A 16,407-nucleotide genomic window follows, 5' to 3' on the forward strand; every position below is an offset into this window, starting at 1 on the left:
GTTCATGTCTAAAAGCCTGAGCAAAATAATTCTTAATTTTTTCCAATATTTAATATTACGATGGCATTTATTTAATAGTAAATTCCTGCAGTTCTGTAACAGCTGAACATCACTAAATAAACCAAAGAGAGACACCTTCATGATGCTCATTCAAGTGACATAAAAGCCAAAAGTGTAAGCTCATCTGCTTTCTCAAGCTTTTAACTCAGCAATGTGCAAATGTTTGTTGTGAAGCAATATTGCAATTGCTTAAAAGCAATCCATTCTCAGTTACTAAAAGGGTCAAGAGCGCAACTAAAGCAAACACTGATCTCCATGATGGTGGCATCATTTTAACCAATAAAACATCAACATCTGATCCTCTGTAATTCTCAATAACAGCAGGTGTTCATCACTAATGCACAATCAACATTTAATTAGTCTCTCAATTATCTCTTAATTACCTCAACTCGTTGAGGTCTTGGGATTTGACTCGAAACTTGCTTGTGACTTGAAAGGAATGGCTTGGTTCCTCCTCTGGTGAAATCAGCTGCTGAGTTCATGGGTGGAATAAACACATGACAGGACTTTTACTTTCTGACCCTGGATTTGACACCTCTGGTCATAAATTAATCTATTTTCCTACATTATTTTTAACAGAAAAGTGTTAAAATACCTATTTAGGAGTCTTAGACCTTTCCAACGATATATAGTTTGTCATGATTAGATTAGGATTTAATTGTAAAATAGTGAAGTAAAGGTAGGCGTCCCACAGGGTGGACGGTGACAGTTAAGAGGTTAAATTAGAAGTTATTTTTTAAAAGTCTAATAAATGTTCAAATTGTTAGCTCTCAATTATACTGCAATGTTGAATGGCTATAGTCAATGGTTAAATAGGGGGGGGGGCAATTTTATAGATTAATCACGATTAATTTCAGAAAAATGAATTTGAATTTGAAAATGAATTTTTTTAATCGATTGACAGCACTAATATATTTATATATTAGGGCTGTCGTGATTTCATCAATTTTATTCAACTATTTGATTTTTAAAAATCCTGGACTTCATTTTGCTCACGTCGACTAACCGGCAAAATACCGGAAGTGGTGCATTTCACGGATGACAATCCATAAAACACATTATTAGGCTATGTTCACACAGCGTCTTTTTTGAAGCTGCCGGCGTCTGTTTTTCATTATAATCCTATGGAGTAAACCGTGTTTTCAAAAAAGCTTTTTAAAACCCCACCGCCGGCGTCTTTTTCTGCAACTCAGAGCGTCTTTTCAAGTTGAAAAAAGTTTAACTTTTCTGAAAAAAATGCTCTATGTCAAGCACCTTTTTGACAGCTGACCAATGACAAGCGAGTGGCGAGTCGTTTCCATAACAACAAAAACAACAAGAAAAAAGGAGAAGATAGCCGGTAGACAGATCACACTAGTTTCGGAGCATCAGGAGTTGGATGAAACCATGCATCATCCAACCGGAGCTCCTGGACTAAATTGTTGGAAGCACTAAATTGTTTGTTCCCACAAACGTCGTTGTGAACCGACACCCTCCCCGTTAATTTTAAAAGCCGACATTTCTGCAGCTAGGCTACCATTGCAGCTGTTGTTATAGCAACAAAAGACGCCCTCGGCTGCTATTTGTAACCAAAACGCTGGCAGCCTTTTATTTTACTAAAAAAGTGCTCGTCAACTTTTTCTAGTCAAAAAAGACAAGTGTGAACATGCCCTTCGACTGTTTTCCAAGGCTGCATGGTACAAGTGGGTACGGAAAGTATTCAGACCCCCTTAAATTTTTCACTTTTTGTTATATTGCAGCCATTTGCTAAAATCATTTGTTCATTTTTTTCCCCTCAATAATATCACATGGTCCTAAGTATTCAGACCCTTTTCTGTGACACTCATATATTTAACTCAGGTGCTGTCCATTTCTTCTGATCATCCTTGAGATGGTTCTACACCTTCATTTGAGTCCAGCTGTGTTTGATTATACTGATTGGACTTGATTAGGAAAGCCACACACCTGTCTATATAAGACCTTACAGCTCACAGTGCATGTCAGAGCAAATGAGAATCATGAGGTCAAAGGAACTGCCTGAAGAGCTCAGAGACAGAATTGTGGCAAGGCACAGATCTGGCCAAGGTTACAAAAAAATTTCTGCTGCACTTAAAGTTCCTAGGAGCACAGTGGCCTCCATAATCCTTAAATGGAAGACGTTTGGGATGACCAGAACCCTTCCTAGAGCTGGCCGTCCGGCCAAACTGAACTATCGGGGGAGAAGAGCCTTGGTGAGAGAGGTAAAGAAGAACCCAAAGATCACTGTGGCTGAGCTCCAGAGATGCAGTCGGGAGATGGGAGAAAGTTGTAGAAAGTCAACCATCACTGCAGCCCTCCACCAGTCGGGGCTTTATGGCAGAGTGGCCCGACGGAAGCCTCTCCTCAGTGCAAGACACATGAAAGCCCGCATGGAGGACTCCAAGATGGTGAGAAATAAGATTCTCTGGTCTGATGAGACCAAGATAGAAATTTTTGGCCTTAATTCTAAGCGGTATGTGTGGAGAAAACCAGGCACTGCTCATCACCTGTCCAATACAGTCCCAACAGTGAAGCATGGTGGTGGCAGCATCATGCTGCGGGGGTGTTTTTCAGCTGCAGGGACAGGACGACTGGTTGCAATCGAGGGAAAGATGAATACGGCCAAGTACAGGGATATCCTGGACGAAAACCTTCTCCAGAGTGCTCAGGACCTCAGACTGGGCCGAAGGTTTACCTTCCAACAAGACAATGACCCTAAGCACACAGCTAAAATAACGAAGGAGTGGCTTCACAACAACTCCGTGACTGTTCTTGAATGGACAGCCAGAGCCCTGACTTAAACCCAATCGAGCATCTCTGGAGAGACCTAAAAATGGCTGTCCACCAACGTTTACCACCCAACCTGACAGAACTGGAGAGGATCTGCAAGGAGGAATGGCAGAGGATCCCCCAAATCCAGGTGTGAAAAACTTGTTGCATCTTTCCCAAAAAGACTCATGGCTGTATTAGATCAAAAGGGTGCTTCTACTAAATACTGAGCAAAGGGTCTGAATACTTAGGACCATGTGATATTTCTTTTTTAATAAATCTGCAAAAATGTCAACAATTCTGTGTTTTTCTGTCAATACGGGGTGCTGTGTGTACATTAATGAGGAAAAAAAAATGAACTTAAATGATTTTAGCAAATGGCTGCAATATAACAAAGAGTGAAAAATTTAAGGGGGTCTGAATACTTTCCGTACCCACTGTATATTAAACCCATTTAAAAATCATAATTAAGCATAATTGTGAATTCACAAATGCTACAATTTAATTAAATATTTATATGCGATGCAGTTCTAATACAGTATATGCGCTTTAATTATTTACATGCGTGTAGGTTAAAGTCAGCATGAAATCAAAATTGATAATTCTTATTTTTTAATGGAATACTGTAGTGTTTATTATAAATAATTTATCCGTGCTCTTCATTGTTTTTAAATTCATGTGCCTTTTGTAATCTTTAATAAAAAATGTTAACCTCCCCTCCCCCTCAAAACGACTCCTCTTCTCTTCCGGTCACGAGCGATGGCGCAAGGGCAGAGCTAGTGACGTAAGGGGTAAACGCTGGGATAAACAACAGCGGAAAAGCTGAAGCTGATGCTTCACTTTATAGAAATAAATACATTGACCAGTGCTGACGTGAGCCATGGGGGAGTACACTACCCTTAAAAATTAAAAGGATATTAGGATATTACCACAACGATACTCTTAGGACATCGCAAACTTTTTTTTTTTTTTTTTTAATGAATATGACTTAACCTGATGGAGGTCTCTCTCTCTCTCTCTCTCTCTCTCATGCGTGCTGTTAGGCATTGTTTGTGCCATTGATCGTCCTCGTCACCGTCATCCTCAATAAATAAAAAAAATTCTTAATGCTAGGGTGTCGGCGGTGAATCCAGTGGAGAGAAATCCCCCCACAACTAACTGCAATCTGGCATTCAGATCTGCCTCCATTTTGTTAGCAACGCCCCAACTTCCAACCAATTCTCGAAGGACGAAATCAAGTCCCGCCCTCTCATTTCAGATGTGTGATTTTTGTGATAAGTTTCATTTTAGCTAGTAATTTGATAAAAACGGGGCGTGTCGTTATAATTTATTAGGTCTGCGGGAGTTTGATTCCGTGGCTCCACCTCACGACACTACTGCACAGACTCTGACTCCAAACGAATCTCTACTGTGCAGACTCTGACTCCAAACGAATCTCTACTGCACAGACTCTGACTCCAAACGAATCTCTACTGTGCAGACTCTGACTCCAAACGAATCTCTACTGCACAGACTCTGACTCCAAACGAATCTCTACTGTGCAGACTCTGACTCCAAACGAATCTCTACTGCACAGACTCTGACTCCAAACGAATCTCTACTGTGCAGATTCTGACTCAAACGAATCTCTACTGCGCAGACTCAGGCTCCAAACGAATCTCTATTGCGCAGACTCTGGCTCCAAACGAATCTACTGTGCAGACTCGGGCTCCAAACGAATCTCTATTGCGCAGACTCGGGCTCCAAATGAATCTCTACTGCGCAGACTCGGGCTCCAAACGAATCTCTACTGCGCAGACTTGGGCTCCAAATGACGTCATTTACTCACGATGGCAGCGACCATACTGAGATGCTGTGGCTTCACTTTTATGGCAAGCCGTTTTAACATTTAAAACATTTTTTTGACTATCCATAAATATAATTCGGATAGTCACAATTGTAATTCGTATAGTCATAATTATAATTTGACTAGTCACAATGACAATTAGAGATATCTGCAATTATAATTGCAGATATCTCTAATCGAATTAGAGATATCTCTAAATACTTTATGACTAGTCGAAATTGAATTAGAGATATTTTCAATAACGCGTTATACATCCGCAAATGTAATTAGAGATATCTCTAATTCAGTTTCGACTAGTCACAACTATAGTTTAAGATATCTGATCTGATTTAATATATTGCAATTGCTCCTAGTCGAATTGCTGTTGTGTGATGTCAGAATAGATTTTCTCAGCTCCTCCCACAGCTCCAGCTAACAACATAATAACAGTCTGCTTTTGTTGTCACGGAGAGAAAAGCTACTGGATAAAGTGCTTCATGGATTATTAAATAAATCTGGATGCAGCCTTATGTGGTAAAAGGTCTCCAGCGTGCATGTATGTATAGTGCTGTGATTTTAATTGAATCATGTTGCAAAACAGACCAAATGCAGTGTAATGTTCAATAAAGGCAGAAAACCGCAAACTGCTCGTCTGAATTTATTTATTAATATTTAGACATAATGAAAAACAATGGAATTATACAAACAAAAAAAACTCACACATGAGGAATAGTACAAATAAATGCATGACGGACAAGAACAATGCCTCATTATCAGATGCAGTCAAAAAAGGTGAAGGCTGATTTTAAAAAGATTACAATTTAATAAAAGTTTATCTGGCATTGATGACATTTATTAGTAGGTTACATTACGTTGTGTATGAATTCAGGTTCACTCGTGTCATTATGGCAGCTTGTTTCCACCATGGAATAAAAAATAAACTTAATTTGCAGCTTTTTATCTTATCATTCGTTCTGACTTTTTTCTCAGAATTGCGAGATATAAACAATGCGAGTTGCAATTTCTTTATTAATTAATGATTTCTTTATTTAGTGGAGGAAACAAGCTTCCATAGGAAATAGGCCACTAGGTGGGAGTATTGTATTGTGTTATAGCAAAAGATCCATGATGATGATATTCTGCTGTGTTCAGTGATGAGTGCCCATGTAAATTCAAATTTTAATTCCAATTTTTAAACGGATGCCACCTTATTGGGACAATAAAGCCCTCCCTTGGTAGGGCCAAGGCCATTCCACTGAATGGGCACCATTTCTGCCCCCAGGACATTATAGGTACAAACATGCATAAAAATTAAGTACAAAATACATTTTATCATTAAGCAAAGTGTCCTGCACATTAATATAACTGCAAATTTAAAATATATAATTTTAAAAATTATTAAAAACTACCTAAAACACTGAAAACATGGCAATTGTACATGTCCCCAGTGTCTAACGCTACATTTTAACATTAAATATAATGTTTAAAATCCTTCAGAAATTATTTTTGTTTTGCATTTTTTGTACCTCCATATCCCATCTGTGCTTTAAATACATTTATTTCAAAATAAAATTACAGTATTTTTGATGAAATACACATTTTATTTGTGTCCCCAGGTTTTCACATTTTCAACATAATATTGCAACATCTGGATCTTCTGAAGGCAATGAAATGACCGAAAGCACATGGTCTTATTTTCTATTCTGTATATCTGATGATATCGTAATATCATTATAAATATACTGTCCTGTTACCTAAATTATTTCTTAGATGTTACTTATTTTAAAAATACAAATCTTTGGTGAATTTGCTGAGTATTCTTATAATATCAGCACTTACAGTACTCCATGTGGTTAGATTATATGTATTTGCTAATTTTATCCTACAATCTCAATCCGGTTACTTTCAGTCCTGTTACTCATATACTCATATATCCTATACTTATAGTAACTGAGTAAAAGTAACATGAGTGAGTAGTGTCATCAGTTTTATAAATGTAACTATTAGGCTACATCAATATTAATCTAGCCAAACCATTTTTTCTCAAAGTTTTGGCCTTCTATCCACACTGAGACAATGTTTTTGCCCATGGAAAACTTATGGTTGTTCCTGCATTGTTGTTTTATATTACTTTCCTGCAAGTATGACAGAAAATGTATGATTTCTGTCCTGTGGCAATTACGTATTAGACTCATATATAGAATGGCGTTTGAGTGTGAGCTGCGCTATAAGAAAACAATATCCACAGAAACACTGAATTTTTTACTTACAATTCTTTAAGCAAGTTACATTGTATTGAGCTATATCTCACAATTCTGAGAAAAAAGTCAGAATTGTGAGGTTAAAAAGTCACTATTTATTCATTTTTATTTCTTTATTTAGTGATGGAAACAAGCTTCCATAGGAAATAGCCCACAACGTGGGAGTATTGCAGTAAGAGATCTATGATGATGATATTCTGCTGTGTTCAGTGATGAGCGTCAATGTATTCTTTTAGGCAGCTATTTGCACTAAGTGTACATAGCAATTAGATTCTACACTAAGTGCAAATAGAATATTTTCTTAGTGATAGATGCTATTTACACTATGTTAAAATAGCAATATTTTGTACTATTTAGGCAATTTTCTGCACCTCAGTATTGTAGTACATTATACGCAATAATAAGGTATTGAGTGTAAATTCACGAGAAAAAAAGTTTATCACAAGGCGGAATCGAACTCGGGTCGACTGCATCTGCAAACATACACGCTATACCCTACGCCACTGTAACTGTTACTTGGGGTCGTCATTTATCATTGTTGACTATCCCAATGACACATACGATGGTCGGATGATGTAAATAAATAGCCTTAGTGTAAATAGACACTCCGATTCTTTTAACAATATATCAAATGTTGCAACGGCTGACATGAGGCTTATGTGTTCGTTTGTAAATAAAGGCTAACACAATTTCATCCACAGCACACACGTCTCAACATTACCATACAAAACAGGACAAAATACTATAGTCCTCTCTTTATAGCCTTACACATGCTCCAGTTACATTTTTATTTACATACTTTTCAATTACTTCTGTATAAAACAGTTTCAAATCACCCAAAGACGCGGGACCTTTATTATACAAAACTTAGACAATATGGCGGAAGACAACAGTTTCCAAGCTAGGATTGGTTAAATAGAATGTTTAAGGCGGGGCTCAACAAAGGCGTATTTGCATGCACATTAGAGATATCTCTAAATGCGTTTTGACTAGTCAAATTGTTAATTGAAGATATCTGCAATGCAATTTCGCCTAGTCACAAATCTTAATGCAGATATCTCCAAAAAAGTTCTTCCTAGTCACAAATCTGATTGAGATATCCGTAATTGAATTGCAGATATCTTCAAATGAGTTTGAATGATTCGACTAGTCAAAATACAATTAGAGATATCTCTAATTCAAAATTTTTAAAGATATCCGAAATACATTTGAAGATATCTGCAATTCATTTATGACTAGTCGAATTGTAATTAGAGATATCTCTAATTTGAATTTTGACTAGTCAAATTATATTTAAAGATATCTTCAATTGGAATTGCGACTAGTCAAAATACAATTAGAGATATCTCTAATTGAATTGTGACTAGTCGAATTGTAATTAGAGATATCTCTAATTCGAGTTTTGACTAGTCACAATTCAATTAGAGATATCTTGAATTGGAATTACGACTAGTCAAAACTCATTTGAAGATATCTGGAAATATTTTTCAATGGAAGTCAATGGAAGATTACAACTAGTCGTAATTGCATTGTAGATATCCGGAATGTGTATTATGACTAGTCGTAATTGCATTGTAGATATCTTCAATGCATATTATGACTAGTCACAATATAGTTGTAGATATCTTCATTCCAATTACGACTAGTCATAATTGCAATAGATATCTGGAATTACAATTGTGACTATCCGAAATTATATTTATGGATAGTCAAAAAAATGTTTTAAATGTTAAAACGGCTTGCCATACACTTTTCTATAGTCGTCCATCTTTTTTTACAGTCTATGCTTTAAGTTTGTGCATCTCACAGTGGCTATAGCATTTCTGTCCTAAAGAAATGGCCAAATATTAAAGATTAAGTGGACATTTGAATGAAATGGTGCTTGTTCAATATTAAACAAGGATTAGATGCACAGTAATGTGTAAAAACAATCGTCAGGCCGTTGGTGCCCCCTGCAGGCCTTTGTTGTTATGCGTAATCTACATTAGCTCTATTGTTTATAAAATTATGTATTTTAACAGTTTTGTTCAATACAACCATATGATTTATTGCTTTTGATACTTTATTTGAACTAATTACTATTGCCTCGTTGCTATTATATATGTGTGTGACTCCTGTCAGCTTTAACAACAATCACCATCAGTCTAAAGCAGGAGTACTCAATTACACTACAATAGAAATACATATTTAAAAAAATAAAATAAATAAAAAATTAAGTTGAGCCCAATTTGATATGAATATTAAGAGATGAGATCAGATGTTTTGTCAAGCTATTATTATTTTTATATTTAGACACGTATGTAAGGCAGAAGGTCATGTGACTGAGGAAAGGTACTGTATGGGGTTCAGAGTTTTCTTATTCTTATTCAGATTTTTATATTTTGCTTAAAACAAACATAATCAAAACACTCTCATCATGAGCAGAAAACAAAGATAACTAGTAATTTCAAACTTTGTTGTCTTTACTTGCCATCTACAAATAATTTTCCCAATTTTAACAATTATATGTTTATTTTTAAATACTCTTAAAATACTGATTAATAATGCTAAATGTAGATGATAAAAATGTTGTGTCACAAACCTGGTTTGAGCGGTCAGAAATAACTATATTTGCAGCATTGTTGTTTTCTGCAGTGTTTTAGTGAAAGTATGGATCTATTTTGCTGCTCGCTGTGTTTCTGCTTCTGTTTTAAAATAACCGCATCTTTCAAAGCTCTTAATGATGCTTTAGTGTCTTTATATGGGCGACACACACGAGAAGAGCTTGAATGAAGTGTGTTTGACTCTAAATATATATAAATATAAATGGAAAATATATGTTTAAAATATATATGGAACCAAGCTGAGATCTGGACCTAAAGTTTGCATATTTAGAGAATTATGTATTTTTGTATTTTACTTCTTGAGTGATCTATATTTATCACGCTTTAGTTTCCTCAGTAAATCACACATCTGAAAAATCATTTCATTATAGTTTTTCTGACAGCTAGATGGTGCAGAGCATTACTGACAAAATATGCATTTAATTTCACTTGTAGTTATTTTTTAATTGCTTACAATCTCTGAAACTATGGCTCCTTTTCTCTAAATTCTACACACAAAACCACAAACTCTACACAAAAACACAAGCTTCTGTTTTAACTCTTATAAACGTGTTTTTTCATAGTAACTCTGCACACAATCATCAAATGATCATCCATACACACACCAAACTCCACACAGATGAGAGGAATGTAAATCAGGACTATCGTGTGTGTTTTGTGTGTTCAGAGTTCAGTGGAGTGTGTGTATGAGCACAAATACACTGTATATACACACTGTAAAAAAATTAAATGTAAAAAAACAGTGAAATGCTTGGCAGCACAGGGTGCCAAACGTTTGCCATTAACCTCTTAACTGTCACCGTCCACCCTGTGGGACGCCTACCTTTACTTCACTATTTTACAATTAAATCCTAATCTAATCATGACAAACTATATATCGTTGGAAAGGTCTAAGACTCCTAAATAGGTATTTTACCACTTTTTCTGTTAAAAATTATGTAGGAAAAGTAATAGATTAATTTATGACCAGAGGTGTCAAATCCAGGGTCAGAAAGTAAAAGTCCTGTCATGTGTTTATTCCACCCATGAACTCAGCAGCTGATTTCACCAGAGGAGGAACCAAGCCATTCCTTTCAAGTCACAAGCAAGTTTCGAGTCAAATCCCAAGACCTCAACGAGTTGAGGTAATTAAGAGATAATTGAGAGACTAATTAAATGTTGATTGTGCATTAGTGATGAACACCTGCTGTTATTGAGAATTACAGAGGATCAGATGTTGATGTTTTATTGGTTAAAATGATGCCACCATCATGGAGATCAGTGTTTGCTTTAGTTGGGCTCTTGACCCTTTTAGTAACTGAGAATGGATTGCTTTTAAGCAATTGCAATATTGCTTCACAACAAACATTTGCACATTGCTGAATTAAAAGCTTGAGGAAGCAGATGAGCTTACACTTTTGGCTTTTATGTCACTTGAATGAGCATCATGAAGGTGTCTCTCTTTGGTTTATTTACTGATGTTCAGCTGTTACAGAACTGCAGGAATTTACTATTAAATAAATGCCATCGTAATATTAAATATTGGAAAAAATTAAGAATTATTTTGCTCAGGCTTTTAGACATGAACACTTATCATACGATCCTCAACAGTGGTGACAATAATTATTCATACTGTGGTGTTACCCAGCATGCATTGCAGCATGAAGCATTTTGTTGATTGTCACCATTGTTGAGATTCATACGCTGGTTCTTGATGTCTGTGTGTGTCTGAGTAGGACTGGAGTTTAAATATTTAAATGCAATAGATTTCAACTTTTTTCTCTATAACTACTACAGCAGCAAATTCATTGCGTATTGTGGTTTCACACAGTTGTTTATTCAAAAGCAATGTGGATGCAAACAGGTAAGCACCTGATGATTACCTCATCATATGAAAACAACTAACAGTTGCTCACTGCACAGCACTGATCTCTCCGCTTTACAACAGCACATGCATTGCTACAGAGATCTAACACAGGAGTCAAGGGTCAAGAGCCCAACTAAAGCAAACACTGATCTACATGATGGTGGTATCATTTTAACCAATAAAACATCAACATCTGATCCTCTGTGATTCACAGTAACAGCAGGTGTTCATCACTAATGCACAATCATCATTTAATTAGTCTCTCAATTATCTCTTAATTACCTCAACTCGTTGAGGTCTTGGGATTTGACTCGAAACTTGCTTGTGACTTGAAAGGAATGAGTTGGTTCCTCCTCTGGTGAAATCAGCTGCTGAGTTCATGGGTGGAATAAACACATGGCAGGACTTTTACTTTCTGACCCTGGATTTGACACCTCTGTTTATGACAAGAGTGCACCTGAAAAAAATCTACATCATGACATGAATTCTGACCTTTGTCACAGAAAGTCTTCTTAGTTGCCTTTTTCTCTATCACGAATTAGAAATCATAAGAAATTATTTATCAGTAGAAAACTTAAAATTTCAAAATTCATCCTTTGAAACCCATTTTAAAATCAGACATTGCATTACCATGTAAATGGTACATTAAAATCATGTTACAAAATATTTTCATTCATGAATTATAAAAAATTAAGTTTCGATAGTGCACTATAATGTCTCTGTTCAAAACTGTGGGTGACAGTTAAGGGGTTAATGGAAATAACGGTTAAAGAACGTTATTAAAAAAACAGTCAATGAATGGCAGAAGCAGCTGCCAAACAAAAACTGTAAAATTAAGGTACAACATCCTATTTTTTTCTTAGTTTTTTTTTTTTTACTTTACAGGTATTGTCTGGATTATAATTGTGAAACATTCTCTGTGAAACTTTTTTTTTGCAGTTAACCATCATCTAACAACAACATAAGTGCAAAAACTCATAACTACCGCTACATCAACAACTCCACAGTTACTGCTTTTAAATAAAGATACATTCAGCATAACATCTTGTTTCTTGGTCTTCTCCTGGACTGAAGCACAGACTCTACTCTTCAGCACAATGTTGACCCTACAAAACACAGACGACAGAAACCCTTTAAATCCCAAAAGAACATTAAACACTAACAGATCTCTCTACATCTCAGCATCTTCACTTATTACAAACCAGTCTGACTTTATTTATTTCATACAAAACTTCTTATTGAGAATTAACAGAGGTTTCGATGTTGATGTTTTATTGAAATTAATCAAGTTTGGAGTCACCATTGTGGAGATAAGTGTTTGCTTTAGTTGGGCTTCTGACCCTTCAAATTTTAAACAATATTTTTTTCTGTGGCTGCTGTAACTGTGTGTTTCTAAAGCACATTTGTTACAGCAAAACCTGCAAGAAAAATTCTGATCAGATGAAGTGGTTTACGTACTGATGATGGTTTTGTCATCGTATAGTAGCCTAACTCACTAGCCTCATCAGAAATGTCTGAACATGTTAAATTTATTAATTTCATTTTGCTGTAGTGTTACAATTTTATTGCTTGAAAAGTGGCCCTGCTTTGATATTTTAAGGGTTGCAAAGTATTTTGAAGAAGTTGCTTAGATGAGAGCACGTAGAGTCACAGACATCAAGAATCTGCATATGAACCTCAACAATGGTAACAATCTACAAAATATTCAGATCATCTCTGATCATCACAAAACCAGCTTTTTGTTGATTGTCACCATTGTTGAGTTTCATGTGCTGATTCTTGATGTTTCTGTCAATCAAAACAATTTCTATGTAATGATAAAAAAATGAATCTCTGACTATCATAACATCACAAAAACGCTGTATAAAAAAGACAAATAAAAAACATTAAAGGCTAACATACTCTAAGACAATACTCATGATGTGATCAGGCTACTACATGATGATTAACTCATCATCAATAAGTTTTTACTTATATAAGGTTTACATGACCAGAGTAATTTCTCGTTAGCAAAGTCACAGCAGCCAGCGAAAAGATGATATTATAAAGTGAAGGGTCAGAAGCCCAACTAAAGCAAACGCTTATCTCCACAATGGTGATTTCAAACTTTATTATTTTCAATAAAACATTGACATCTAAACATCTGTTAAGTCAGACTGGTTTGTAATAAGTGAAGATGCTGAGATCTAGAGAGATCTGTTAGTGTGTAATGTTCTGTTGCTGCCAGTCATGTGACGTTCAATTAATTAATTAGTTAATTAGTTAATTTTACAGTGAAGGTGTTTGATTGTAAAAATTTATGAAATTCCTGTAAATTAACAGTGTTGTCAGCTTGTTTAAATAAGGAGATTTTACTTTAATTTAAAGGTTTTAGTTTGGCACCCTGTGCTGCCAGTCATTTGACCGTTTTTTTGTCTTTTGTTTTTCAGTGAAGGTGTTTGATCATAAAAATTCAGGAAATAACTGTAAAATAACAGTGTTTGTCAGATTATTTAAATAAGGATATTTTACTTTAATTTTAAGGTTTTTGTTTGGCAGCTGTTGCTGCCAGTAATTTGACCATTTTAACGGTTTTGTTATTTTATTCATTACAGATTATTTTTGTAATTTTACATACATTTGTTTGTAATTTAAGAAAACAGAAAATGTACTGTATAAAAATACAGTAGTTTTTCTGTATTAAAAATGTGAATTATTGTAAATTGTCATTAATTTCATAATCCTTAAAATAATAGCCAAGTAGTTAATTCAGAGATAATTTTACAGCGTTTTGAATGCAATTCAAAATAAAAGAAAACAACCTGAAAAAAATCACAGTTATTTTCCATAAAATTACGGGTTTTTTTTTACAGTGCAGTCTGTCTGCACTACTGATTAACTTTACAGCTCGAGCTCTAGCTCTAGAATCACACTATTGGCTTGTTAGAGCTGCTTTACAGCACAATCTCAATCTGTTACTGCTTTGAAACAATCTGTACTGTAGAAAGCGTTATAGAAATAAAGCTGACTTGACTTGTATTCATGATAAACCCACAACCGCTGCTTTACACAACACTAGTCTGCACTGTTTTAGGCCTGACAGGGTTTTTCACAGAGTTTTGTTTGGGCTCCAGAAGTCTAGGACCAGCACTGCTAGTGAGATCTGAATCACGAGTCGCTCTTCAACAGCTTTCACTATATTAGTGAACACATTTGAGAAGAGTGAGGACAGTCTGGACTTTAGCTGTAAACACACACAGACATCTTCACTGTTGTGTTGTTCTTGATGTTTCTCTCTTCTTGTGTTCAGATGCCTGTGATCTCACACTGGATCCAAACACAGCAAACACTGAACTCAAGCTGTCTGATGAGAACAAGAGCATCACATGCGTGAGATATCATCAGCCGTATCCTGATCATCCAGAGAGATTTGATGTTCCTCAGGTTCTGAGTGTTGAGAGTCTGACTGGACACTGTTACTGGGAGACTGAATGGAGCGGAGATGAGGCTGATATATCAGTGTCATATAAAGGAATCAACAGGAAAGGAGGAGGGAGTGACTGTTGGTTTGGATACAATGACAAATCCTGGAGTCTGATCTGCTCTGATAACAGATTCTCTGTCTGTCACAATAATAACAGAACTGATATACCTGCTGACCGTTCATGCTCTAATAGAGCAGGAGTGTATGTGGACGTGTCGACCGGCTCTCTGTCCTTCTACAGCGTCTCTGACACACACACACTCACACACACATACACACTCACACACTTACACACATTCAACACCACATTCACTGAACCCCTCTGTGCTGGGTTTGGGGTTCATCAGATTAACTCTTCAGTGTCTCTGTGTGATATTAAACGATAGAGAGACTCTCTGTAAATATTTCTGATGTTCACATGCACACAAACTCATCAAATCTCACATCGTTACATTTGTATTCATTCATAATTAAATAGTTTTTCATTCTTAATCTAGAAGTTATGAATCTAGATCAGACTCATACTGTTCTGAATATTAAACAGATGAATAAGTTTGCTTTAATATTTCTATTGTAAACTGATGATCAAATGTAATAAAAGTGTATTAGTGACTGATTTAATGATGAAGTGGTTTCTGAATCTGATGTGAACTGATGACAGTATGAATAATGATGAATGTGATTGAGATCAGCAGAATGAAACTCAGAATGAATCCGTCTCCTGATCGTCTGCTTTATATTTCTGTCTGCGCTGATTTAATCATATTCATTACTTACTACAAAACAGAAGTCAGAAGAACACAGACTGCAGGAAAGCAGGTTGATGAATGATGGTTTGCATCAGTCACTGAACCACTGAGGAGACTGAAGGGCTGGCTTTAGTTCACCACTGACTATATTAAAATAATGTCATTAAAACCTCAGTATATAAGTCTGCAGTAGTGCACTGTTCTCTACAGCCTTGTAATGCATTGTATTTTTCAAAAATATCATCATTTCCAGTTCAGTGCTAATACAGGAGCCTAAGTGTTGCTTCACAGTGAAGATTATTACAACAGTTAATAACAGTATTCTCTACAATAACACAATGTAATGTTTAACAGAAGCAGAATCTATTTTCTGTAAGAATTAGTGTTCATAAATATACAAACCTTGAAATATCAAATAAATCCAAATTTAAAAATAAAATGTATATCTCTTTCTAATGACACTATCATATCATCTTCCTTTGCATAAGTCAAGAAAACAGCTGCTTTATAACTTCAAAGATTTTCACAAATATGAGAATATGAATATTGAACAGAGTAAACGTACCTATATAAGATCACCAACATCTACATTGAGACATTTTTAGTGCACAAGATATTGGTTTCAGTACAAAAAGTTATGTTAAATTAAAATATTAATCTCTAACACAAAAATATTTAATTTTATGTTAAATGACAAAATAATTTCAATTAAATATACATCATTAAATTCAGAAAGTCTGTCTGTGCTTCATGGGTTCATTTCTGTTCTTTAAGCACAGCCCTGTTCCCATTAACCCCTTAACTGTCACCCACAGTTTTGAACAGAGACATTAT

At 35.5% G+C, this 16,407-nt stretch overlaps 1 protein-coding gene across 2 annotated transcripts in view; it reads left to right on the forward strand.

The window, feature by feature from the left end:
• The window catches only part of LOC131524228 (NACHT, LRR and PYD domains-containing protein 3-like), a 57,725-nt gene extending 41,899 nt beyond the window's left edge, over positions 1 to 15,826 (forward strand). For both annotated transcript variants that reach the window (XM_058751174.1, XM_058751262.1), the window contains one exon: positions 14,651 to 15,826. In XM_058751174.1, the coding sequence (XP_058607157.1) occupies positions 14,651 to 15,210 (560 nt within the window). In that variant the 3' untranslated portion in view covers positions 15,211 to 15,826. The remainder of the gene's footprint in view (positions 1 to 14,650) is intronic.
• The last annotated feature ends 581 nt before the right edge of the window (positions 15,827 to 16,407 follow it).

The sequence above is a fragment of the Onychostoma macrolepis genome, chromosome 01, assembly GCF_012432095.1.
Source record: "Onychostoma macrolepis isolate SWU-2019 chromosome 01, ASM1243209v1, whole genome shotgun sequence".
Lineage (NCBI taxonomy): Eukaryota > Metazoa > Chordata > Actinopteri > Cypriniformes > Cyprinidae > Onychostoma > Onychostoma macrolepis.